At 41.7% G+C, this 27254-nt stretch overlaps 1 protein-coding gene across 6 annotated transcripts in view; it reads left to right on the forward strand.

Moving 5' to 3' along the window:
- Nucleotides 1-6262: 6262 nt before the first annotated feature.
- Nucleotides 6263-27254, forward strand: part of LOC122540296 (Golgi integral membrane protein 4-like) — a 60069-nt gene continuing 39077 nt past the window's right edge. For 3 of the 6 annotated variants that reach the window (XM_043675795.1, XM_043675797.1, XM_043675793.1), the window contains exons 1-3: nucleotides 6598-6970; nucleotides 17944-18018; nucleotides 24717-24766. In XM_043675795.1, the coding sequence (XP_043531730.1) occupies nucleotides 6784-6970; nucleotides 17944-18018; nucleotides 24717-24766 (312 nt within the window). In that variant the 5' untranslated portion in view covers nucleotides 6598-6783. Of the gene's footprint in view, nucleotides 6553-6597; nucleotides 6971-16455; nucleotides 16673-17943; nucleotides 18019-24716; nucleotides 24767-27254 lie in introns of those variants that run through there. The other 3 variants (XM_043675798.1, XM_043675792.1, XM_043675796.1) reach the window with 3 other exon arrangements.

Raw genomic sequence — 27254 nt, forward strand, 5'->3', positions numbered from 1 at the left:
GGAGTCACTTTTGCAACATTGCTTCGCCCGCAACTGAAAAGGGGAAAATCATTGACTTAGCAACACTTCTACCAATTAGAGTCTATGTGTCAACCAATCAGCGTTCTCCCCTCGTGTAATGTAAATGTTAGTTTTCTTCTTAAATTGGTATTCTTGCAATTGCCCTTGGAGTACTCTAAGCAGATGTTGGCACTAGACCTTTGGAAGGATATATTGGCCTTGAAGGGGGTGCAACATAGGTTTTCAAGAACAGTGCTTGGACTTCAACGTTAAGTTATGAGGCGAGATTATGCAAATCAGGCCTGCTTTCTCTAGTACTTCATAAGCTAAAGGTGTTGTGATCAAAGTTTCCAACATATTAACCAGAGAAGACAGGGTAGATAAAGATATACATCCAAAACTAGGGGGCATAGTCTGAGAATTAGGCCCAGACCATTCAGGCGGGTATGGTAGAGGTTTGGAGCTCTCTTCCACAAACAGCAGTCAATACTGGACCAGCTGTTCATTTTAAATCTGAGATAGATAAAGCAAAGGTATTAAGTGATATGAGCCAAAAGCAGATATATGGAATTAGGCCGCAAATCAGCCATGAACTCATTAAATGGAAAATAGGTTTGAGGGGCTGAATGGCTGTTCCTATGTCCCTATGGCCTGATGAGTACAAAACAAAAGCTTTGACAAAATGTGTCTTATTTTGGCAGTACTCAAGTTCTTTACTGCCAAAAAACTAAAAGGAAAGTCCTACTTGCACATTGATGGTGTGACTGTGAAAAATCTAATTGAATTTTCCCATTTCGAAGGAATGGATGCTTCCAGTCATGTGTCGAGTCATTTGCTGCTGCATATCATATTGACCTCTTTAGAAGAGCTTCTCTGTAACACAGTATGTAAACAGCAATGGAACTCTTTTGTACAGTTGGTTCAATTCAAAACATTGCTTGTTGATTGATTTCTAATGAGAACTCTGACTAGTGAATTGGACTATTGTCGAAAGAAGATTTTTCCATTTGACTTGGTTCATATTTACTTACATAAACTCTTGATTAGACACACTGTTTGTAGCCTGGATTACTTCCATTTGGTTTGCATTGTTCTCTGGAGCTCAATTATTTCTCTCAAACTGATGCAACTAACTCCCCGGTGAACAAATGCAACACCCAGTCTGGGACTGCACCATTTGGATCCAGATGGTGCCTCAATTCACATGCAAACATGCTGTTTCTGAATTATTGGATGGAAACCTGCAGTGGCGAATATGTGGTTGATTTTACTCCCTTTTCACAAATGGCATCTGTGACTCAGTACATTGAACATCAGAAACTTGTGCATTTAATCCCCACTCCAGAGACATGAGTACAAAATGGAGGTTCACACTTCAGTGTAACACAGGAAATACTGCACAGTTGGAGGTGTTGTCTTTTGATTGAGATGTTAAACTGAGGTCCTGTCTAACCCTTCAAGTGAATGTGAATGTTCCTATGGCAATGTTTGAAGTAGAGCGGTAAAGTTCATTTGATCGGTGTTATCCCTTTGTGGGACGTGAAAATACATTGTCATTTTCCAAATAGTACAGCAGTGACAATATTTCCAAAGTACTTATTTGGCTGTAAACCACTTAAGAACACTGGTCATCTAAATCATTACATAAGTGCAAGTCTTTTTCTGAGCTCAGGAGTACTGAAGCTAATATTAGTGTCCCATCAGCTAATATTAGCTAACTCTCCATAGACAAGGGATTGAATCTGGGACCTTCCTGTTTTACACAATGTCATTACCCAACTAGGAAGCAGCAAAACTGTTGAGTTGCATCATACAGGATAACTAGGTAACATACTGAAAGCTTTTAATTTACATTGAGAGTATAGATTGTGGTGGATGTGGTTTAAGCAAAGCCATAAGACATTGAGCGCATAAAAATAAGCTGTTTAGTTGAAAAGTACATACAAGTTTTTTTGGGTTAAGAAAAGCATTTCTTGTATTTACAGTTGTTATACACAGCTTTATTAAATACAACTAATTACAAGTATTAATCACTAATTTTACATGCATGACTGTCAAACTTTACTTGAAATTCACCAAATTTATTTAAAGGACTTTAAAAGTTTAAAAAGATGTAATTCTTTAATTGAAGAAATATTAACATTTTCTTTTCACAAAACTATTACGTCACTGATTACCAATCTATTACGGGTGAATTATCGACAGGATCACAACATGGATGGGAAGCAACAGTGGCACAGTAAGCTATCCTGACAACTTCTGGAGATTAACTTTGATAGGAACCATGGAACACCTCAGAGCAATGAAAATGGCTGCCAGTTTCTGATTGATTAACTCGTGGGATCATCTGTTTCACACCGTACACTGCGTGTACACAACCTGTTTGTGTACTATCGTGCAATATTGTCTCTCCGACACAGATTTACAATCAACCTCTTCACAGTCCCATTAATGCTACTTAATGGCCTGATGGAGTTGCCCATGGATGTTCTCCAATGTTTCCTCCAGATTACATGGCTGAGGCTAAGTTTATGACTTAATTTTATAGACTCAATGATTTTTGACATCTCCGAAGGATGAATATTGAAAGGATTCTATCACAGCCATGAAATCCTCTTATATTTAAGTTGCATTTGGACAGCAGGTACAAAGGAACAAAGTACTAAGAATATTCATGGAGACAATAGGAAGTATATCCATTAAACATTAGAGAACTTTTCTATTAAATTTCACCCAGAAAATGGAAAATCTCTTACTGACCTAACTTTTGGGAAAGGATTTTAGACCATACATACAGAAATAACTTAAATTCGTTTAGAAATGCAAAATTCATTTATTAAGTTCCAATTAACCTTTCATAGCATTGCAGATGAGGAATCATAAATAAATGTAACCTACAAGCGAATTGGGGATTAAGGGAATAATTTGAACAGGCACAGTTTTATTCAGTTGTCATTTTGAAGTGATATATTCAATCCTGATCATACTTCATTTTTATAAAATTTGTAAACCAACAGGAAATGTTGAGACAATTTGGGAAGCAGAGATGTTGAATATGTTGCAGCATAGATGTTTCTATGGCACACAGAGTGACGAGCTGGGAGGTATCAAACTGCGGAGCTATATCCTGACACATTTTTACAAACTGATTTCTTTATATTTGCTGACATTTACATTTCTAAGGATTCTGTGCAGACTTTCAACTATCAATTTGTGGCAATTGTATAATAATAAAGAATTTTATGAATATATCTCCAAACTGGTTATTCATGAGTGAATAAGTAAATAGATGAATAAAGATTCTGTATAATATTTGCTTAAGCCATGTTTGAAATTGCAAGAACATTTTGTGTTTTTGTATGTGCATTTCTGACACTCTTGATGGTACCTCCATTGCTGATAAATATAAACTTGCCTTATTCTGATATCAGCACATGATGTTGAGAAATCCACTACTCTCCAGTTGACCAGTGTATATGAAATAATTAAACATTCTGTTTAGTGCCATGACTTTACCATCAGATATTGGCCATTTACTTGCCAAAAGTTAAGCAAACTGGAAATAATGGTAATATTCAGTTACTGAATGGTGCAAATAGACAAATTAAAAATAAGGAATGGCTAAAAATCACATCCATCTCCAGGTCCATTTTTTCCCTCAACTCTCAAAAGGTCAGCATTCCAGGTGAAGACAATAAAAATGCTACAAGGACATTAGCTCTACTTGAAGCCTGGCAATACTGACTTAATGACTGGAGCAGCTTGCTGTAATCATTCAAAATGGCAACATTACGTCCAGCAATCTGCAATATGCTTCGAGTCCAAACACCCTAATTCTGAGGCAGAGCAGCAGCTGAGGAAAGGAAAGGAAGCAAATCCTGGATTCTGGAACACACTTGAGGAATGTCCTGCCCATTTTCCTAAAGATCTTCAAGAATCTGGTTGATGCCTCAATTTTAGGTATGCCTGCAGTTGCTCCTAGCAATCTGTCCTGAGCTCTGCTTTGAACCAGTGTTGATACCCTGGCTTGATAATGATAGTCAGGATTGCAGATTTGTAATTAAATATAATTCTGCTGATGAACCACAGTACCCCAGGGTGCCTAGTCACGTGTTGCTAGATTTGTTCAAAACCTAATCCCTTCAGTACAATGGCGATTTCCCACAAGGCAGTGGAGGCTATCCCCAACATAACTTAGGTTTAGGTCATTTGGCTGCTCAAGCCTCCTCCATCATTCATTAAAATCATGAATGATCCTCCAACTCTGCTTTCTCCCCGTATCCTTTTGATGTCTTTAGTCCTGAGTTATATCCACATCTTTCTTGATCGTCTTCATTGGTTTACTGTGACACAATTTCACAGGTTCACCACTCTGGGTGAAGAGATTCCTCCTTACCTCTATCCTAAGAGACTTGTCTGTTATCTTTTAGACTGTGATCCCTGGTTCTGAACTCTCCAGTCATCAAGAACATTCTTCCTGCATCTACCCTTTTTAATCCTGTTAGAATCTTCGCGGTTTCTACAGGATCCACTTCATTCATCTAAACTCACTCCAGTTAATATTGCAATATTTAAAAGGAACCCGGATGCTTATTTGAATAGAAAAGGTTTGGAGGGATATGGGCCAGGTGCTGGCAAGTGGGATTAGATTAGGTTAGGATATCTGGTTGGCATAAACGAGTTGGACCGAAGGGTCTGTTTCCGTGCTGTACGTCTCTGACTCTGTGACTCTAACTCACCTGTTCAGTCACATGAAGGCTGATAGCAAAAACACACAATTCTGAGTAGACATCATCCTTGAATTTAGGGACAGCCGATGATGACTCTGTCTGTTCAGGCATGAAATATAGTTTGCCAGTTAAACCTTTTATTTATTGTATTCAATCAAGTCTTTAAAATATGCAATATCTCTCAGCATTAGATATATGGTATAAAGAAATAAATAATATTACCCCATTTTTGCTATGGGTAGATATGTGATCTATTAAATTATTTCATCCTAACTACAATTTGATGAGGAAAGCTGAAAATTTTATAAGCTTCTAGTCATGTGCCTTCCTACTTGGTTCATTACGTTCCATTTGTTTTTCATTGATTCCTGAGCTTTAGCTTCACTACCCTATCAAGAAGCACATTCTACATGTGATCACACTTTATGTGAAAGATTTCCTGATATCAGTGTTAAATTGACTTTGCACCAATCCTTCATTAAGGCATCTTTACACATATTTCATAAATATTACACTATAAATGATTCCTAAATCCTAAAATTGGAGAAATTGGAGGATATTACCAAGGGACAAGATAAAATGGACTGCCTCACCTGTAACTAATAATCTTTAACTCATTGCTATTTCTTTATCAAAAGACTGCAATGTGTCTACAAAATGTCAAGAGGCATGAATCACACACTCTCAATCTTTGCAAACAAAACAGCTATTGTACTAGCACAGAACAAATTTATAAATTACAAAAATACCCAAAAAAACTTAACCAAATTACATTAAACTAATGCCTAATCCATGTATGCACTTTACAATGTCTCTATTTAATGTGCAGGCCTTGAGAATGACCTTTTCCCAACTGTTTTACATAAAATCCTAATCCTAACCTTTACTCTGATATGTGTGAAAACATGACTCAGATGGTATTACTCATGTCTCTGAGTGTAAAATGTTGTCAGGTTATCTATTCCAGGATTTGAGCTCAGATAACTAAGCCAGTGTCATACAATGGGAGCACTGCAGGGTTGGAAGCACTGCCTTTTGGAAAGCTGTTGAACTGAGCCCCTATCATCCTTGTTTTCTGGCTCCCATAGTTTTGATGAAGGGCAAGGTAATCATTTGTTATGTCCTGGATGTGGATCCGTCGGTCAACATCAAAAAGCATACTGTCTGTTCATTATCACATGGCTGTTTATGGGGTATTCAAATTGGCTGTCATGTTTCCTGCAGCACCCCAAAAGTACTTATTTGAAACATCTTATGGTCACAAAACGCACTACATTAATTCTAGTCTTTTTTTGGAGAATTCTCTCAGTGTAACATTGAAGTGATGAAAAGCGAACATTTGTCCAGCCTTGACTACTCAATCTGACCCTGACGATCAGTGACCACTTACTGACCTACTAACTGTGCATTTCCAATATTTGCTGACTGCATGACTGCAAACATTTCGCGCATTCTGATATAAACTATCACAATTCATCGAGTGGTTTGGGAAGCAGGTGAAACTGCTTCTAAATAAAGCTACTCGCATGGATTCGAAGAGTCGGGAACGCATGTCGGGTCTTGCACTGTTTTAAATGACTAACTGTACTGAAGTGCAAAGTTTCAGTGTGAGCACGACACTGTTGGAGGCTGCCAGATGGGATGCACAGTGCATGGCAATTTTAAAAACATTGGTTAACAGCACGAAACATAAACAGGACAAAATCCTCGGAACTGAAGAAAACGGCGAATAGGCCCCGCTTCTCTTGAGAAAGCTTGCCTCCACGCCCCGAGCTGATTGGTTGCTGGGGCGTACGCGACGTCAGCAGCGGGTTGCCTATTGGTTAGTTTCTGTGTCAATCTCGCTACTTCCTAAATGTATCAAGTCAATGTATCGGAGCTGAGTCTCGGCGCTTTGGTTACAGCGAGTTTGTTTCTCACTATTTCAGTGTCCAGCCGGGGCGGGGGGCAAGTATCTGTAGAGAGAGGGGGACGGGGAACTCCCTGCTACTGAAGCACACCAGACTAATGGTGGCTGCATAGAGGGATCTGAGAGGGGCTGAATTCTTCCAGTATGGGCAATGGGATGTGTTCCAGGAGACAGAAGGGAATGCTCCAGACGGGATTCTGCGTCCTAGTTGCACTTTGTTTTGGGTTCGGGTTTTACACCTACATCCACCTGAAGGAGAACGTGAGGGGCGCCGAACTGCTGGCCCAGAAATACAAGCAACAGCACGAATCCGTCTCAGCTCAGTTACAAGGTGGGTGTGCTGGGAGAGCTGCTTTCCACTGGAGTTTGTAACATTGCGGCCACAGCGGAATAAACGGAATGATGGAGGGCGGGGTTAAGAGGCATCCGGTGATTGTAACATTTTGGACCGGAGTAACTTTGTTTTGATTCAGAAAGAGCGAAGGTATTTTGTTCGCATCTGATTGAATGAGGGTGAAAAGTTTGTCTCTTACACAAGGGGAAGGGGGCCGCATTACTTGTTCTTTCATTGCGAGAAGTTTTGAGTTCCAGTAAAGTTAAATTTCACATCGACTTATACCCTCAGAGTTGCCCTATTTACATCAAAACCTCCAACCGAAAAGCGATACAGAATCTTCATGAGTGGTTTGAGAAGATGAAAAACTCTTCTAATTTGTTTTCTAGAGATTGAGATTAGCCTCATGCTTTTAGTTTGGAAGGTGGCGGGTGGCTTTAGAGAATTTATTTGATCAACCAACAGACGTTTCAGTTGGTTTTAGTCCCCAGCCCAGGTCTCGGTGAGTTGTCACCTCAGGAGGGGGCGGTGGGCAAATGTGCTCCGCTCGATTCAGACCCTGGGGTGGGCCTAATCCTTTCGCCAGTCAAAAGTCAGCGGCCAGGCAGTTTTTGCTGTAGCTAATTTGTGGACTTATTCAGAATTTTGAAAGTTGCCAATCTAACCGGTTAAGTACTTTCGTTATTCAAAAGCCTCGGTGAAAGGAACGGCGATAGTTTTGGGGAAGAAAAGTTCTTTGTCAGTGACCTGATCAATAGCATTTGGTGGTGGTAACGTTGGCTCTTTGTTGGACCCACTGACTGGTGGATGAGTACACGGAGCGGTTCTGAACCCCTACCTCCTCAGTTCTGTTGACTCTGCAGACTTAGTGGCGCTAGAAGTGTGAATGTGACCTTGGTATGAGCTGGAGAGAAGGCAGATTTGTACTTTTTATGCAGGCTAAACCCACCCTCAGTGTGCTGTCAAACTGGACTTCAATACAAGTATTTGACTCCTTTCTGTAAGTATCAAAAAAAATTGGCGGCTTGTGTGGTGCAGTAGTAGCGTTCCTATCTCTGAACTAGAAGTACTGGGTTCAAATCCCACTTATTTCAAAGGTGTGTCGTAATGCATGTGAATAGGTTGATTTAATTTGTGTTTTAAACATGCATGAAAAGCTAGGAGAGGGGTTCTGTGCAGTTGGACAGTCGGGGGAACCTTTTGTATATGGGTAAAGATTAAGATCCATTTTCTGCCCTTTTCAAGAAAGGATGTTTAAGTTTAAATCAATGTGAGTAGGGTGCTGTATGTACTGAGGGGATGTAAACCAGCCAGCATTACTCCAATGTTAGTCAATTCTGCTCTCCGTTTCAATCACATGAGGGATTGTGTCTGGAGTAAAAATATTAGCTTTGATCATATTTCCAGAGTTGTGTTTTCATTCCTGCCAGAAACAGACTAGAAATATTTATAGTTTGTATAATCAAACTATAATGAATGACATTTTCAGTTAATGAGACAATTTCCTTCACATTCTGAAAATATGTCTCATTGGCTGATTTTGCACACAATGACCTGACTTCAAACCTTACAAAATGTTAACAAAAAGACTTTTTCTTTTTAACAGTTTATCGTTCAGTGTCAATCCAGCATGAACACCATCATTATAAATCATGGCAGCCTGTGTTTTGGGGTCTGTGTATCATTTTGTAGCATTTCCTGTCAAGGAATATATTTCATAAAAAAAAATTAGAAAAGCAATACAAAAGTAAGATGGCTGATGCTGGAAATTTGGAATAAATGCAGAAAGTGCTGGAGAAATTCAGCATACCTACCAACATGTGGAAAGAGAACAGAATTAATTTTATTTTAAAACTATGGAAAGTTAGAGATGGAAAGGGGTTTAAAGAAGCACAGAAGAAGGGAAAGTGTTTGAAAGAACAAAAGGGAAGATCAGTCATAGGAAGGAGAGTTATTATTTGCAATTTGTGCCATTGTGAGTAATGGTCAATGGCTACACCTGGAGATCTAAGATGTTATTGCAGTGCAGTTTGTGCAGCAGGGGAAGAGGACCTAACCAGGCAGATACAGGGCGGCACGGTGGCTCAGTGATTAGCACCAGGGTTGCAGGTTCAATTCGAGCCTCGGGCGACTCTGTGTGGAGTTTGCACATTCTCCCCGTGTCTGCGTGGGTTTCCTCCGGGTGCTCCGGTTTCCTCCCGCAGTCCAAAGATGTGCAGGTCAGGTGAATTGGCCACGCTAAATTGCCCATAGTGATAGGTGCATTAGTCAGAGGGTAGTGGATCTGGGTGGGTTACTCGTCAGAGGGTCGGTGTGGACTGGTTGGGCCGAAGGGCCTGCTTCCACACTGTAGGGAATCTAATCTAATCTGATGTTGAAGTGAAATGGAAGACTTAATTGTGACACTTACAAATTTCCTTGACTCTTTTTTTTGTAGATAGGAACTGGCCATTGGTTGACTGAAGCATACTGTCATTATAGCTTTCTGCTTGATGGCACAGTGGTTAGCACTGCTGCCTCACAATGCTAGGGACCTGGGTTCCATTCCTGCCTTGAGTGACTGTCTGTGTAGAGTTTGCACATTCTCTCTGTGTTTGCGTGAGTTTCCTCTGGGTGCTGCAGTTTCCTCCCACAGTCCAAAGATATGCAGTTTAGATGCATTGGCCATGCTAAATTGCCCATAGTGTTCAGGTTCGGGGTAAATATATGGTAATAGGGTAGGGAAATGGGTCTGGGTGGGTTACTCTTCAGAGCATCATTGTGGACTTGTTGGCCTGTTTCCACACTGTAGGGATTCTATTCATCTCAGATTCAATGGAGCGGGAGTGAATTTCTCCCAGTCACGGATTTGTGTAGATTTTCCAATCAGTAGTAAAAAACTGTTAATATGGTGAAGGTTTCAGAATGTTGAGGGAATGTTTTCTCTCAATGATTGATATTAAACAATTTTTTACTTTTATATATTTTTTTCATATTTTATATAAATTAATTGGTTGTTGCTTGCAGTCTGTTTTTAATTTGGATGGTATGTTTGTTTAGCCTACTTTCCACCAAAGAGAGGAGGGTTCTTGAGACAGCACATGTTATATTCTAATAGCTGGTATGTGGATGAAGGGTTCTTCGCTATTATCTTTGTCTCTGTGTATTGTTTAACTTGCCATTAAGCACCAAAATCCACTGGATTAGAAAGGACTTGTGGGTCACATAAGGGAGGGATGGCACCAAATCTGAAGAAATTGCTGTGGTGAAATTTGCAGATTAGTACAATTGGAAATAAACAGCAGATCTGTCAGTGTCTTCAAGAGGAACAAACCTGCTTAACAGGCCCATGATAGAAGATTGAAGGAGGCAGCAAGAGATCAGAAAGATGAAGCATCTTCAGTGGGGAAAAAAAAACGGCAGTGGGGATGTTAAGCGGGCAGGGTATCTTTCACACCTCTGGCAGAAGACCACAATATTGTACACATTTGTTACAAAAATAGTCAACTGTTTACTGACAAAATCAAGTGAGAAGCAAATTGCATTATCTTTTATCATGGATTAGATCTTTGTTCTTTGGAGTCTGACCACTGTTCAGTGCATGTAGGATTGAAGATTGATCTTTTCAGAGTGAATGGAGTGGCTGAAGTAATTTCTAAGAAGGTGATTTTACATCGGGCTGATATTTACAGGATGTTTCGGTGTTTGGTGCTGTCCATGGTGGTGAGAATGTTGAGGTGCCAGTGCCTTGTGATGAGTCAGGAATGTTGGGTGATTCCTGGAAAAGGGGACGTTTATTGAGGTGTCCTGCAGTTAAGGTTTATCAGCACTACCTTGTATTCCTCCTTTCTCAGTTATTCATTGAGGGCAAAGAATCATCTTACTGAAGCCTTATTTGGCGAAGTCTTAGTTTAGAGTAACTAGTTTGAAAGAGTAATTTGAAACTGGTGTCTTTGAGCTTCTATGCTTTGGCAGTTGTATCACTGTTTGAATAACTGACACGAGCAGAAGGGGAGGACTGTGATGTAGCACCTTTACAATCTCTTTTAACAGCTAATGATATACTTCTGAATTTAGTTACTGTTGTAATGCAGGGGACTTCAGCAGCTATTCTCGGCACACTGTCTTAGAAATAGCACAGACAACATGAATGACATCTGTAAAGGGATAAAAACTGACCAGGTCAATAGCATATATTTCCCTGTTTTCAAAATAGTGCCATTTGGAGTTTTTACAATAACCAGACAGGAAGATGGTGCCTCAGTTTAAGCTCTCATTTGATCGACAGTACCTCCCATGATTTGCACTCCCTTCACACCATACTTGGAGTCTAACTCTTTAGCTGCAGTCTTTGGATTGTGTCGTGAACTCATGACCTTCCCATTCTAGAGGTGAGAGTGCGACCTTCTAAGCAAAGCTGACCCTACGTCTGCAGCTAATGTTTCAACTTGAGCTGAGTAGGCAAACTCAGCCAAGGAGCTGAATGATTCCAGATTTATAAATTCATTTTTCCCCATTTATTGTCTTGTTCAAGCTTGCCATGTGATTAATGTTTTTGGATCATCTCAGCTTTTACACATTCCTCCACAGAATGCAAAGCCTTCATTTTATACTTAGTAGAAGTAACTAAGATCTAATTAACTCAGAATAAGAACTGAAAAACTGTGGATGTTGGAAATCAGAAGCACAAACAGAAATTGCTGGAAAAGCTCAGTAGGTCTCACAGAAGAGACACTGGGCCCAAAATGTTAAGTCTGATTTCTTTCCACAGGGGCTGTCAGACTTGCTGAGCTTTTCCAGAAGTTTCCATTTTTGTTCTGAATTAATTCAAATTGAGCTTATTGTATAAAAACGAGCAAGAATGAAAAAAGAACAGTTGTGATATGATAAAGCTTTAGGAGAATTATAAAGAGATGCTGTAGCATTGTCCCTCCCCTCAAACCACTGGTATTTCAACCTGTAAACTTGAATAAACCACCTCCTCCCTTCTGAGATTCTCAGAATAACATCTGAACCATAAGGAAACAAATAAACAGTGTCAAGTCAATAAAGGTGATAAGACTGACTGGTAGTTCCTGTACTGTTTTATGGTTGGCTAATGTCTTATCAATGATTCGCCTGATGATGTCGCCTAGCCAGGGGACGAAACGTTTGCAACAAAAACTTCCAGCTCGGCGAACAGAACCACAGCAACGATTCATTTTGAAACTAGAGCTTTGAATATAATTTGACAAACTTAGATTCGATTCTCTACAGTGCGGAAACAGGCCCTTCAGTCCAACCAGACCCACTTCCCTCTGACTAATGCACCTAACGCTACGAGCAATTTAGCATGGCCAATTCACCTGACCTGCACATCTTTGGACTGTGGGAGGAAGCCAGAGCACCCAGAAGAAACCCAGGCAAACACGGGGAGAATGTGCAAACTCCACACAGACAGTTGCCCGAGGCTGGAATTGAACCTGGGACCCTGGTACTGTGAGGCAGCAGTGCTAATCACTGAGCCACTGTGCCACTTGTGTGTCCAACATATTCATGTGACAATTTGTTATATTTAACTGAAGTGCTAAAACAAACTGTTTCCAAATACTGTAGCAAATATTTGAATGAACATGTTATTTTTGAACTCAAAAATAATGTAGAATAGGCAAAGACATGAACATGTTAACTTTAGTATAATTTGCATTCATTCACATCCCAAATGACTATTTTAGGTCTGTTCTCTAGGTCGATTGTATTCACTTCTACGAACAAACTGTTTGCATTCACTCACTCTGCTTGAGATTAGCTTTGTCCACTTAATAAAACAAATAAAACCTAATACATGTTTCAGATGTTTGTCTGAAGTATAAGACAATCTTCATGCTGTTTATTGAAGTGTTTGATTATATCTACGTTTTAAAGATTCCTCACCATAGTTATTATTCAAATAAATATTTTTTTTCAATTTGATATTTCATTTTTCCTCCTTCGTAAAGCTTGGAAAAACCTCCCAGCAGCTGACTGCCTTGCCGGGAATGGGAAAGAACGAGCTCTGTTTGAAGTGGGTTCCAAACTCCAGGCTGACAGCCCCAGTTGGAAAAGTGCTGCGTTTTATGCAGCGATCCAGATGCTCTGCAGCAATCTCCGTTCACGCTGTTCAGCTCATACTGCAGTTTTGAGATGTGTAGAGCAGCACAATAACATTCCAACACCACATTTCTGGCACTTAACAGAATCTGAAGGGAAATTAGTGTTTTATTCCAGAGAGTTAAACAGTGAAAAATTAAACCAGACTCAATCTTTACTCAGTCTAATGTTTATTTACAGTGAAACAATACATGCATGCACCACATAACTCACCTACATAGTTTCAGTAAGTGTCTCTATATCTGCTTAATTGAAACTCCAATTCATGCCCTCCACCCGTATACAATTAAACACAATTAACATCCAGCATGTGAAGATCAAATGTTCCTCTCTGACTTATACTTCAAGGATGATTTATAGCTGAATTAAGGTAGTTTTGGATTTAGATAAAGTGCGTGAAGTTGATGGTTTTGAGTTTGTGATAGTTAATATCCAGGGCTTGCTCTGAAAGTTGGGACAAATGTGAATCCAGATTTGTCAGTTAAGAATGGGAATGTGATAAACAGCTGTAAGAATAAGTTTGTGACCATACTGTAGCTGATATGCTGGTAAACTCAGGATTGTCCATGTATCTGTGTTCATCCTTTAAGTCTGTCATTCTCCTGTCCTACAGATTCTGTTCCAGTGCTAGTGTCACTCAGGTTATATTGAAGAAGAATTGAAGATGAAACTACCTTACAGTGCACTTGGTTAAAAACGGAAAGAACTGCGGGTGGTGGAAATCAGAAACAAAAATAGAAATTGATGGAAAATCTTAGCAGATATGTGACAGCAAAGTGGAGAGAGATCAGTTAATGTTTCGGGTCTGAGGAAGAGTCACTGGACCTGAATCATTAACTGTAATTTCTCTCCACAGATGCTGCCAGACCTGCTGAGCCTTTCCAACAATTTCTGTTGTTGTTTACAATACACTTGAGCATTCCGATAGGGTTTCTGGAGTGTGGGTGCTGTCTTTCCACTCTTTTCCTAGAATCATAGAATCGCTGCAGTGTGAGAGCAGGCTATTCAGCTCATTGAAGAGATACTGACCCTCCAAAGCACATCCTACCCAGACCCACTCCCTTACTCTAATGCTATAACTTGCATTTCTCATGGCTGATAGCCCTAGACTGCACATGGTTACTATGGGCAACTTAGCATGGCCAATCCAACCAACCTGATTTGGAGGTACCAGTGTTGGACTGGGGAGTACAAAATTAAAAATCACACAACACCAGGTTATAGTCCAACAGGTGTATTTGGAGGCACTAGCTTTCAGAGTGCTGCTCCTTCATCAGGTGGTTGTGGAGCATTCCAATGACACTGCAATCTTGTTGCTATAAATTCTGTATCGTATGATTCTGTTCCACAACTACCTGGTGAAGAAACAGCCCTTTGAAAGCTAGTGCGTCCAAAAACTCCTGTTGGACTACAACCACTTGACCCGCACATTTTTGGACTGTGGGAGGAAACTGGACACGTTTGGCTTAGATAGAACACAGAATGATTTTAAAAAACACAGCCAAACAGCACCCAAGCCTTGACTTCCAGCCTGTGTATGTGTGGTGTTAAAGAAAGTATGCTTGAGACTCTAGTTCTGAAGTCTGATTCGCTTCCCTTTGAAAGTCCTTTGGAAATGTGAGCACTTTCAAAACATGCATTGGATGGTGTGGGTGCCCAGAGAAAAAGACACTGAGTTCTAATGAAGAGGAGATGGAAAGGACAGTGATGTAAATTATGTGTCAGTGATAGGTGTGGAATGTCTACTCTGCTGAGAGCAAAGACAACAAGACATGGTTGATTGGGGAAGGAGATTGGATGTTGTAACAAAAATGGAGGGCTGAGATAATTGCTGTGACGTTGCTGAACTGAAATGTTGAGTCTTACAGGTAGTAAAGTGCCTGGCTGGAAATTGGCGTGCTCTTCCTTCAAGTTTTGTTCTGCTTTGTTGGAACGTTGCTAAACACTGACATGTGAGCAAGATGGTTTATTGAAATTGCAAACAACTGGAAGGGGTGGGGCCATTTATCCAAACAATGTTCTGCAAAGTGATCTCAGTTTGCATTTGGTGTCAAAAATATAAAGGACGTTGCATTGTAAGCCACAGACAAAGTAGATTAGATTGAAAAAAGTATAGGCAAAAGTGAGGACTGCAGATGCTGGAAATCAGAGTCTAGATTAAAGTGGTGCTGGAAAAGCGCAGCAGATCAGGCAGCATCCGGGGAACAGGAAAATCAGCGTTTCCTGCAATAGCCTTTCATCAGGAGACCTTTGAGTGCAGGTTCATAGTTCCTTGAAAGTGGAGTTACAGGTAGATAGGATAGTGAAGGAGGCATTTGGTATGCTTTCCTTTATCGTTTAGTGCAATGAGTATAGAAGTTGGGAGGTCATGCTGTGGCTGTACAGGACGTTGGTTAGGCCATTGTTGGAATATTGAGTACAATTCTAGTCTCCTTCCTATCGGAAAGATGCTGTGAAACTTGAAAGGGTTCAGAAAAGACTTACAAGGATGTTGCCAGGGTTGGAGGATCTGAGCTACAGGGAGAGGCTGAACAGGCTGGGGCTGTTTTCCCTGGAGCGTTGGAGGCTGAGAAGTGACCTTATAGAGGTTTATACAATTATGAGGGGTGTGGATAGGAAAAACTGATGAGGTTTTTTCTCTCAGGTGGGGCAGTCCAAAACTAGAGGGCATAGGTTTAAAGTGAGAGGGGAAAGACATAAAAGGGACCTAAGGGGCAACTTTTTCACGCAGAGGGTGGTGTGTGTATGGAATGAGCTGCAAGAGGAAATGGTGGAGGCTAGTACAATTATAATATTTAAAAGGCATCTGGATGGGTATATGAATAGAAAGGGTTTAGAGGGCTATGGGCAAATGGGACTAGATTTATTTAGGATATTGGTTGGCATGGACAAATTGGACCGAAGGGTCTGTTTCTGTGCTGTAAATCCCTATGGCTCAAAGTAAAACACTGCTTCACCCAGAAGGTGTGTCTGGGACTTTGGACAGTGAGGAGAATTGGCAAATGTTACATTTGCTGCAATTGCATCGCAAGGTGCTATGAGCTGGGTGTGTTTGGAGAGGGAACACTCCCTGTGGAATGTGGAGTGGAGGAAAGGTGTGTTTGGAGATGGTACGAATGGCTGAGGATGATCCTTTGAATGCAGAAGGGTATGAATTGAGGACAAGGGGAACTCCATCACTGTTCACATTTCATGTTGGGCATCACTTTTGTCTTTTTAAATTCTCTTTTCCACCTGGCTCTATGCTGCTCTTTAATCTGATGTCAATCATTCTGGTGTCTGCATTGTGTATATTGGGTCCATTTAAATTGTTCCTGGACCAGTTCTTCCCTGGCAGTGGCAGATCAGTGATTTGCAATGCTTTAATTCACAGTTGCTTCGAAGACGAGGACCAATGCGGTGAGCAGGAGGGAGAATGTTGTCAACATTTCTTGTGTTGCCCAAGAAAGCAAGCATGCCACATCAGTAGTGGTCACAACCATTTCTGCCACAGGAGAGAAAGGTGCTGATTGACTGGCAAATTCACTCTGAATGGCCAAGCAGTTGACATTGGGAAAGCAATGGGGAGCTGTAGTTTTCCCAAACTCCCAGGTAATTCAAGGAAGGTTCAAGGCTTGACTATGTTCCAATTGGTTACACAGAACCAGTCGCTGTGTATGAATGTATGTTGTCATGGGAATGTGTCACTCTCTTCAGCAATGTTCACATTCTGAACCATTAAGCAACAAGTTGTGACATGTAATAACTCTGAGCCTAGTTTTAATTGGGTCCAGACTGTAATGTGCCAGGAATTGGGGTCAAAAACAAGTGCAATCATCAACATTTAGGGCCGAACCTTAATTAGATCAAAGTCTGACCCTCGTGTGTCAACCTACAGCTGGGATTTATTATCAGATGTGTAACACAAACCTGTTTACCTCATGGGCCTTCTAATTGAATCTATTTGTTAAACAATGGCATTTGTAGGGGCTGGCATTAAATAACATCTTACACTGTTTTGAAGGTGCTATATAAATGTAATCAGTTCAAGGATTTGTGATGTTGTTCAATGATTCAGTTCAACTAAAACTTGCAGCATTAATGAAAATTGCTCAAACTCTGAAACAATGGTGTCTTGCACTTTGCTGTCACAAATTAGCGTGTGTTGTCTCAGGGAGCTGAGTGAATTGGTAGCCACTCAGCCCCATGCAAATTTTCTACTCTCGACACCAACCTATACTGCTGTTCCCACTTTCCCTCCACTCCTTTCATGCACCTGTTTTTCTTCTACTTCTGATTCACTTTCCCTCCCTGGAAGCTGCTTCTTTTCATTTTTGCTCCTTCGCTGTCTACCAATACAGTCTCCAAACTTTTCCACATCCTCTCTCAACCTTCTCTCTTTCTTCATTCTCTCTACCTTCTTGCTTCCTCCTGTCCTTTCTACCCCATCTCTCCCTCTGCCCTCCCCTTTACCCTCTTCCTGTTTTCCTCTCCATGTCTGTCTGCCTTCCTCTTCCCCTTTCCCCGCCATCCCTTCCCCTTTCCCCTTCTCCCTACCTGCCTTCTCATATCTCCACCCCACCCACACCTTTGTCCCTCCCAGTGACTCTGTCTTTCTTTGCCCTCTCCCTCACCCACTGCTCCTTCCCTTCTGGAATCATATTGTCGAGATGAGGCCATTCGGCCCATCGTCTTCACTCTCTTCCACAGGAGTGAATGAGCCTGAGTTTTCAGGAGAAGAGGCTGCGAGCAGTGGGGTTACTGAATGCGCAGAGTTCTGTGTGATTGGAGTTGGAGGGGTGGTGTTGCCTTCAGTGCACAGTGCGGTGTTTAGAGAGCTGACATGGTGGTGATTGGTCAGTAACATCTGTTTCTTTTTGCAGTGGTGTACGAGCACCGATCAAGGCTGGAGCGTTCATTGCAGAAGGAACGAGGGGAGCACAAAAAGACAAAAGAAGGTTTGACTCGCCATCGGGTTTATTGTTTATTTCCCTGCAGGATCGTGTTCCTTTCCTGGGTTAGACTTCCTCACCTGGGAATAACCCACTCATTCCTCAGTTCAATCAGATTAGCTCTTCACCAATTCTCCACAGTGGCTCAGTGGTTAGCATTGCTGCTTCACAGCACTAGGGACCTGGGTTTGATTCCACCCTCAGGCGATTATCTGTGCGGGTTTCCTGCATATGCTCTGGTTCCCTTCCACAGTCCAGAGATGTGCAGGTTAGGTGGATTGACCATGTTCAATTGCCCATAATGTCCAGGGATGGGTTAGTAATGGGAAATACCGGGTTGCAGAGGTAGGCAAGGGGAGTGGGTCTGGGTAGGATGCTCGTTGGAGGGTTGATGTGGACTCTGGGCTAAATGGCCTACATCCATACTGTATAGGGATTCTATTATCTTTAAGAAGTAAAACTGAGTGTGTTGCCTGCTCAACATCTCACACTGAAAGCTCCAATTTTTTAGATGTTTTGAGAAAACTGTAGGCTGCCTGACTGCATGGGGATAGTTGCATTAGCCCCTGTGGCGCTTAGTCATAGAGAAGGTTCCAGATCTACTCCTGATCCATGCGCAGTTAACTGAAGCAAAGGTGCAAACTATCCTGATTTATTATCCTGAACTCCTGTTGGGAATGTTTCGAGGTAATGGGAAATGCTGTTAAAACTGGACTCTCTCACTTTTTTGTAATGGAACACCGGTTCCCCAGAAATATCTCTACCTGGGCTACAGAGTCCCCAAGGTGAGGCCCAGTAAAGTATTTCCTATTGGGAATTGGTCAGTGCTGTAGGATAGAGAAATCACCCAGGCTGCCATTATCCATGTCTGCTGGATGAGAGGAGACATGTTTTGGTTTTTGATGCAGTCAGAATGTATTTTTGTTGACATTCAGCTAATTATAGGATTATAATACAGAACTGGAGACATTTGTGATGTCTATATTTGGATGGGGAACAAAGGCAAGACTGATCCTGGGTTTCTGCGTTCAAAGTAAACACCCAGGCTTCTGGCTGTTTGGTCTGCTGCAGATCAATTCCATTGAATTGTGTGACACTGCAAAGTGGAGCCACCTGGTGGACACACATTACTGTAACAAGAGGACGTCAAAATCTTTTTAATTTAAAAATCACACAACGCCAGGTTATAGTCCAGCAGATTTATGTGGAAGCACTAGCTTTCTGAGTGCTGCTCCTTCATCAGGTGGTTGGGAAATATAAGATCATAAGACACAGAATCTATAGCAAAGATTTATAGTGTGATGTATCTGATATTATGTATTGAAAAAGATCTGGATTGTTTGTTAAGTCTCTCATCTTTTAGAATGAATGTGTTGGTTTCAGATTTTTCATACGTAAATTGCAGAACGTTTTAAAGTTACATTCTCAAGTGAACTTTAACAATCGGTGTCATGTCGGCCCAGATAATGCATTTAAGGTGTGAGGTGCCCTTTGTGAGACTGTCTGTGCCTCAGTGTTCAGACTGATTCTAATCTAAAAAACAGATTTACAGAATCTTACATGGATTCATGCAGTTTTTGAGCAAAATAAAATGTAATTCTGCAAGTACAAATTCACCCCACAACTTATTTGTGTGTGTGTTTGTGTGTGTTGGGGGGTGGTGTTATGAGAGTCTGTGAGAGTAAAGAGGTATAAATCTGTGAGAGGGTGCGTGAGAGTGTATGGGAGAGAGCTTGTGTATGAGAGAGGGTCTGCGTGAGTGTTTGGGTCTGTAAGAGTGTCTGTGTTTGTCTGAGAGTGTGCATCTGTGTGTGTAGTGCAGTGGGGTCATCTGGGGTCACATGAACCCAAGGTCCTGGTTGAAGCCATCTCCATCGGTACTGAATTTGGCTATCAGCCTCTGCTCGGCCTCTTTGCTTGTTGCTTGTCCCAAAGTCCGTCTTGGAAGGCGGTCACCCAAAAGTTCAAGTTCGAATGTCCCAGACTGCTGATGTGTTCTCTGACAGGGCGGGAACACTCCTGTCTGTTGATTGTTGTGCGGCGTTCATTCATCCGTTGCCAGGACATTCGACCTCGGACCTTTGTGTGACCATCCTCCAAAGCGGACTTTGGGACAGGCAACAGCGCAAAGTGGCCGAGCAGAGGCTGATAGCCAAGTTCAGTACCAATGGGGATGGTTTCAACCAGGACCTTGGGTTCATGTCACACTACAGGTGACCCACTGCACTACACACATAGAGACGCGCACACTTCTACAGACACGTGCGCACAGTCCTACATACGCGCGTGCACTCACGCAGACCCTCTCTCATACACAAGCTCTCTCTTATAGGCTCATACATGTACTCCCACAGTCTCCTGCACCCTCTCAGACGTATACCCCTTTACACTCTCACACTCACGCACACGCACATATAAGTTTGTGGGGTGAATTTGCACTTGCAGAATTACATTTTATTTTGCTCAAAAACTATATGAATCCACGTAAGATTAGAATCAGTCTGACCATTGTGGCACAGACAGTCTCACACAGGGCACCACATCTTCAATGCATTATTTGACACCAATTGTTAAAGTTCACTTGAGAACGTAGCTTTAAAAAAGTTCTGCAATTTACATATGGAAGAACTGAAACCAACATATTCATTCGAAAAGATGAGAAACTTAACAAACAATCCAAATCTTTATCAATACGTAATTTCAGTTACATCACACTGTAAACCTGTGTCTTATGATCTTATACTCCACAACTACCTGATGAAGGAGCAGCGCTCCAAAAGCTAGTGCTTCCAAATAAACTCGGTGTTGTGTGATTTTTAACTTTGTACACCCCAGTCCAACACTGGCATCTCCAAATCAAAACTTTTATTGGCTGTATCTCCTCACTTTGGGAAATATTCCAACCAGAAGGACAGGGGCAGCAGATGTCTGAGAATCATAGAACCCTTAGTGTGAGGCAGGCCATTCGGCACATCTAGTCCACACTGACCCTCCCAGAAGCATCCCACCCAGATCCACCCCCTAACCCAATGCCTATAACCCTGCATTTCCCAAGGCTGACCCAAATCTGCACATCCCTTGACACTGTGGGGCAATTTAGCATTGTCGATCCACCTAACCCACACATCTTTGAACTGTGGGAGGAAACTGGAGCACACAGAGAAACCCACGTAGACAAGAAGAATATGCAAACTCCACAGAGACAATCAGCTGAGGCTGGAATTGAACCAACGTTTGCCAGCACAGTGAAGCAGCAGCTGAGCCACCCTGCCACCATTCAGTGCCTACCCTATCCCTGAAATCATGAATTTCCCATGTCTAGACCACCTACCCTGCACATCCCTGGATAGGGTTGCCCTAGGGTTGAGTTGAACGTGGATCCCTGGTGCAGTGAGGCAGCAGCGCTAACCACTGAGCCACCCATGATACTATTCAGCTGTAAATGTTCCTCCAAGCCCCACACATCTTGACTTGAAACTGTGTTTTTCTTATATTGCTACTGCAACAAAATCCTGGAACTTCCTCCCAACAGTAACCAGGGCCCAGTGACCAGGCTGTGTGGAGATGGTTGGCTTGGGGGTCCAGACCCCAGACTAGGAGCAGCACAGAGTCCCATGATTTCTGTCCCAGCTAGTATTACCTCTAATTGATCTGTGTGAGATAATGACCTCTGGAACCAGGAGTCACTGCTGCGATCTGTGTCTGTTCATCAATCGCCATGCATATGTGGAGCAGCCTTGCAGCTTACTGGAAGCATTGGAACCAGCCCCTGGATATACCTCCTCCACCACATGGACTGCGGCAGCTCAAGGTGGCAACTCATTTCCCACTTCTCAAAGGAAATTAGGAATGGGCAATAAAAGCTGGCTTATACAGCAACAGCCACATTCTCTGAATGTATAATTTTTTAAAAAAAACATCATCTTGTGTGACATTCTGCAGTGAGAGAGAATTAAACGGCTTTTAAACATTTATGCCACATCACCAGCTCTGGTTATGGTACACTTTAAATGTAGCCCTTTGTATTTCCGGTTTCTTTGGCAGGCTTGATATGAAGAAACTTCAGAAATTAGATCAATTTAAAACCTAACACCTCTTTCAAGGAGCTGTTGTCAAATTTAATTGTTAGAATTATTTTTCACTGAATTATCTTGAATTTCATTTGAGACAGTTTCTTTTTCTCATCCACATCCTATTCTTATCAACACAATTTACTGTAATTTCCTACTTTACTGTTGTCTGCCAGTTTGGATCTGAAATTCTTTACTCCTTCGTTCAAGTTATTGGGAAAGATGAGGAACACTACTCGTCACGATCTCAGTTGGTTTCATCTCTCTGTGTCTTAATTCCTCTCTTAAATTTATCTCCCATGAGTAGCAGACTTTGTCCAACACAGCTCCTTTTGGGTGGAGAATCCTCATGGCTGTGACAGTATCTTTGTATGGGTCTCTGGTCAGTTTTGGTTCCTTGGCAAAGCTGCTTCCTCCAAGCCACAAGGTTGTGGGTTCATACCCCGCCCCGAATACCTGAGCACAGTATCCAAGTTGACATGTCATGGTGGAAATGGTGTAACATTGGAAGTACTATCTTCTGGTTGACAGTTTGAATCGAAGCTCCATTTGCCCCCTCAGATGGATATAGAATCATCCCGTGGCACTATTTGAAGAAGAATAGTGGAGTTCTCTTGATTTTCTGAATGATGTTTATCCTTCGACCAAAGTCACTGAAAGACAGACCCATTTGCTCCTTTATCTGATTGCTTGCTTGAGGGTTCTTGCTGTGTTTAAACTGACTGCGGTGTTTTCTGACTGTGACCACACCACAACATTACTTCATTAGTTTTCAAGAGCTTTCTGCAATGTCCAAAGGTTGTGAGTGTTGCAATATAACCCTTTCCTTTCCCATGCCAGCAGTTCCTGTACAATGTTAGTGTTTGAAGGGTAGGTTCCGCAAACATAAAAGTTTAAACTCCACAATGTTTCCTTCCATTTATTTTCTATGTCCCAATACGTGTGTTAAATTATTGCCCGCCCTTCCTGGTTGTCCCACATTGCACAGGACACAACGTGTTGTTAATAAAGTACACATTTCCTTATTAGTTTGAAAAGGAAATTCTCTGAACATGTTAAGCCAAGTTTGAAGGTCTCTTAGTGTTCAGGTGGAAGATCTGTTAGTTTTGCTTCTTGCTACAGGATGTTCGGGGGGTTCACAGAAAGCCCAGTGCCATCTGAAAGGCAAATGGGTTACAATGCTTATGAGATCCCTGCTTCACGTTGTAGTGAAATGTAAACGCCTCTAATTTGAGGCTATAAATATAAGTTAGTTGCTAATGAATTCACTAAGGAAGTCAGAATATACTTCTTTACCCAGAGAGTGACAAGAATATGTAACTTTGTTTAACCACAAGGAGCGATTGAAGGGAATGGCCGTTGATGTATGGAAGAGGGAGGATGCTCAATAAATATATGGGAGAACAGGACAGAAGGTTATGTTAATGACATTCAGTGATGTAGGGTGGGAGGAGGTAAATGTTTAACATAAACCCTGATGTAGGTTCTTTTGGTTTCTTGGCCTGTTTCGGGGCTGCTAATCTCTAGGGAACTGTTGCGTTCACACTGACCACTCGGAGAACTGTGTTGCCTGTCTCTTGTGTCAGCCTTACACTTGTTCTGTGCAATTGCCTTCCTTGTGAGTTTGCACCTCCCCACCCCTGCTGTGTGCCAGCTCTCCAAAATGCTAATGAGCCCAGATGAATGAAGGTGTTTATTGTACACAATGCTGGTTGGCTCCTCATCAGATCAGGACTTCCATTTTAAAGAGATTTCCCACCATTAATGGCTGTGCCAACAGCTGCCTGGGTCCCTAACCTTCAGAATTCCTGCCCAAAACCTCACTCTTTCAGTCTCCTCCTTTCAGTTGCTCCTCAAAGTCGGCCTCTGGCCATCTAAATTCCTCCTCATTTTCACTTCTCTGTCTGTAGACTATCAGTTCGATGAACATGAAAATTTGTTTACGTGTATTGACACTTCACTCTTTCGCACAATGTCAACTTCTGTTTGAAAATACAGGTACATCTGTGAGGCTCCATGTTCACTTTACATAAAGACATAGAAGATAGGAGCAGGAGTACACCATTCGATCCCTCAAGTTTGCTTGGCCATTCGATATGATCATGGCTGATCATGGAGCTCAATACCCAAATCCTACCCACCCCCATATCCCTTTAACCACAACAAGAGCTAAATCTACCTCCTTCTTAGAAAGACACTATCTGGCTTCAAGCACTTTCTGTGGCAATGAATTCCACAGGCTCATTACCCTCTGAGTTAAGACATTTCTCCTCATGTCCCTCCTTATCCTTAATCAAGACCCCTGGTTCTGGACTCTTGCTTCTTGCATCTCACCTGCCTAGTCTTGTTAGAATTGCACAGGTTTACTATGTTAAAGATGCTACATAAATACAAGTTATTGTGATAGAATTGTGGGGAGAGTGCTGGGAGGTGCAGGCTTAGTGTTAGCAGCTTGAGCAATAGCTTCCTGTTTATCCACTCCCATCTAATTTCAACCCCCGCACCAGTTCTTCAGAATGATGATTTAGTGTCAGAATATTGGTGACTGTCAGTGTAATATTTAGAATATTAAAATGATCTTCTTGTGACAGTTTGAATGTAAATTCTTCCTCATTTTCTCTTCCCTCTCTGCAGATTTTTTGGTTTATAAGTTGGAAGCTCAAGAGTCATTGAACAAGGAGAAGGTCAGTGATGACAGTATCCTAGAACTGATATCTTGATTATCTTCAAATTTCTACCATTTAAAGGGCTTTCAAAATACAAGCCTAGTCACCATAATCTGATTCACATGATCTTTTATCCTACTGTTTTTATTCTTAGCAGTATCTTGTGTTATAGAGTCAGAGAGTCATGTAGCAAGGAAACAGACCTTTCGGTCCAACGAGTCCACGTCAACCATATTCCCAAACTAAACTAGCCCCACTTGCCTGCATGTGTCCCATATCCTTCCAGACCTTTCCCATTCATATACTTAACCAAATGTCTTTTAAATATTGTAACTGTACCTGCATTCATTACTTCCTCTTGCAGTTCATTCCACAAATTGCCCTTCATGTCCACCTTAAAACTTTCTCCTCATCTTAAAAATCTGTCCCCAGTTGTGAACTTGCCTGCCTTTGGAAAAGGATGTTTGCTATTCAGCTTATCCCTGCTCCTCATGATTTTATAAACCTCCTATAAGGCCATCCTCAACTTTCTGTGCTTCGGTGGAAAAGGTCCCAGCCTATTTTAATCATTCAAACCCTCCATTCTCAGCAACATTCTGCTAAATCTTTTCTAAACCCTTTCCAGTTTGGTTGTAGATATTTTCACATCAATTTGTTCAGTGATGTTATTGACACACCTCTGGAGCAGACAGGACTTGAACTCCTGGTTCAGAGGCAGGGACATATCACTGCACTTCAAAAGCCCTTAAAAACTCAGACATGTCCCATGAGGTTTATATCTGGCACAGAAGTGACATTGAGGTAATGTGACTTCACTATAAATAGGTCATTGGTAGGTTTAGTGAGCTTTGGTTATTAAATGAAAGAACCTTCAAGTTTGATTGGCACTGCTTCTGGAATTCACATCGAGACAGTGTGAATGCTGATTTTTTTTTTTAAGCTAATGCTCATGCCGGTGTGTGTGAGCTGAGGATTCTTTCACTGTATTGTCATCTGCCCAATGTTTGTTGTTCATTCCCAGCTCCTTTTGTAATGATGCAATGTATAATGGGAGGTGTATATTTAAGCAGTGATTTGAAGTCCAGCTCAACTGCAGTTCAAATCTGTGGTATTGCTGTGCTTCTTTTGAACTTGTTCTGGCTCAGGCTTAGTTTATTCCATCATTATTTCTCTCTGACGGGGCTGTGTGTGTGGTTGAACGTTGAACAATGGTGTAGTAGTGGCTATGAGCACACTGCTAAGCCAGAGATTTACATAACAGACACCTAGTGGTGCACAGAGCAGCTGCATGCCCTCAAACTGAATAAATCTTCAAGGGGTCCTGAATCATTCTTTTTTTAGCGAACTGGGCCTTTGCCTCACACTGAAGGAGATTCTGGTTTTTGGGAGACTGCACACACGCGCTGCCTGGGCTGTCCACCCAGAAACAAAACTGTAAAATTGACAGCTGTTCAACAGAGTCTCTGTGACAGGAATCAAATCCAGACCTTCGAAGGGAGGAAATGTCCTGGGGATTCTAACAGATTATCTTGTGGTTGGTTGAGGAGTAACCACAAACCAGAGCAATCAGGAACTGATACTGGGCTTAATGCAGCCTGTGAGAAAGTCAGGACAAGTCCTTTGGCCACAAGGTCTCCCACATGTAAGGGAGCACAGGACTGATTCTGGAGCATGGCACTGACCCCTCACTTCCCGTAGCCTGTTCCTCTAGCTCTCCCTGTTTCTCTCCCTGTTTCTCTCCATTTCTCTGCCAACGTCTCTACTCCGTTTCACTGCCAATTCTGGGTGTGCTGTTTAGGTAGAAGGGTTTGGGATTTGTTTTATCCTAAAATAGATTCCATTGTGAGACTCTCAGTAACCTGAGATATTGAGCCAACAACCATTAACCTCTTGGATCCAGCCTATGTGCTTTTCTCTTCTTTTCATTCTTTCTCTGTGTCTCCATCCATCATCATACAAGTCATCCTTTCTCTCTCTTTTCCTGTCTGTGTGTGTGTGTCTCTCTCTCTCTTTCCCTCTCCCCCCCCGCCCCATACATTCTCCCACCTGTGCTGCTATTAGTACTTTCTGATTGGTGCTTGAGCTATTCATCAGCTAATGTTTTTATTTAATTTAATGTCTAAGTTATTTCAGAGGTCAGTTAAGTGTTGAGTCAGACCAGGTAAGGAGACCAGGTTTCCCTCTCCAAAGAGTGAGCCCAGGTGATTTATTTTTACTACAATTGTAGCTAGTTTCATGGCCACCATGACTGAGGTTAGCTTTTAATTCCAGATGTTACTAATTAATTGAATGTACATTCCACCTGAATCATAGCAGGATTTGAACCTGTGACCCTAGGCGGCTAACCTGACTCTCTAGGATTACCATACCGTTTTCATATACCCATTCAGATGCCTTTTAAATTTTGTAATTGTACTAGCCTCCACCACTTCCTCTGGCAGCTGCTTCCATACACGCACAACCCTCTGTGAAAAAGCTGACCCTTAGGTCCCTTTTATGTCTTTTC

The sequence above is a fragment of the Chiloscyllium plagiosum genome, chromosome 34 (assembly GCF_004010195.1).
Source record: "Chiloscyllium plagiosum isolate BGI_BamShark_2017 chromosome 34, ASM401019v2, whole genome shotgun sequence".
NCBI lineage: Eukaryota > Metazoa > Chordata > Chondrichthyes > Orectolobiformes > Hemiscylliidae > Chiloscyllium > Chiloscyllium plagiosum.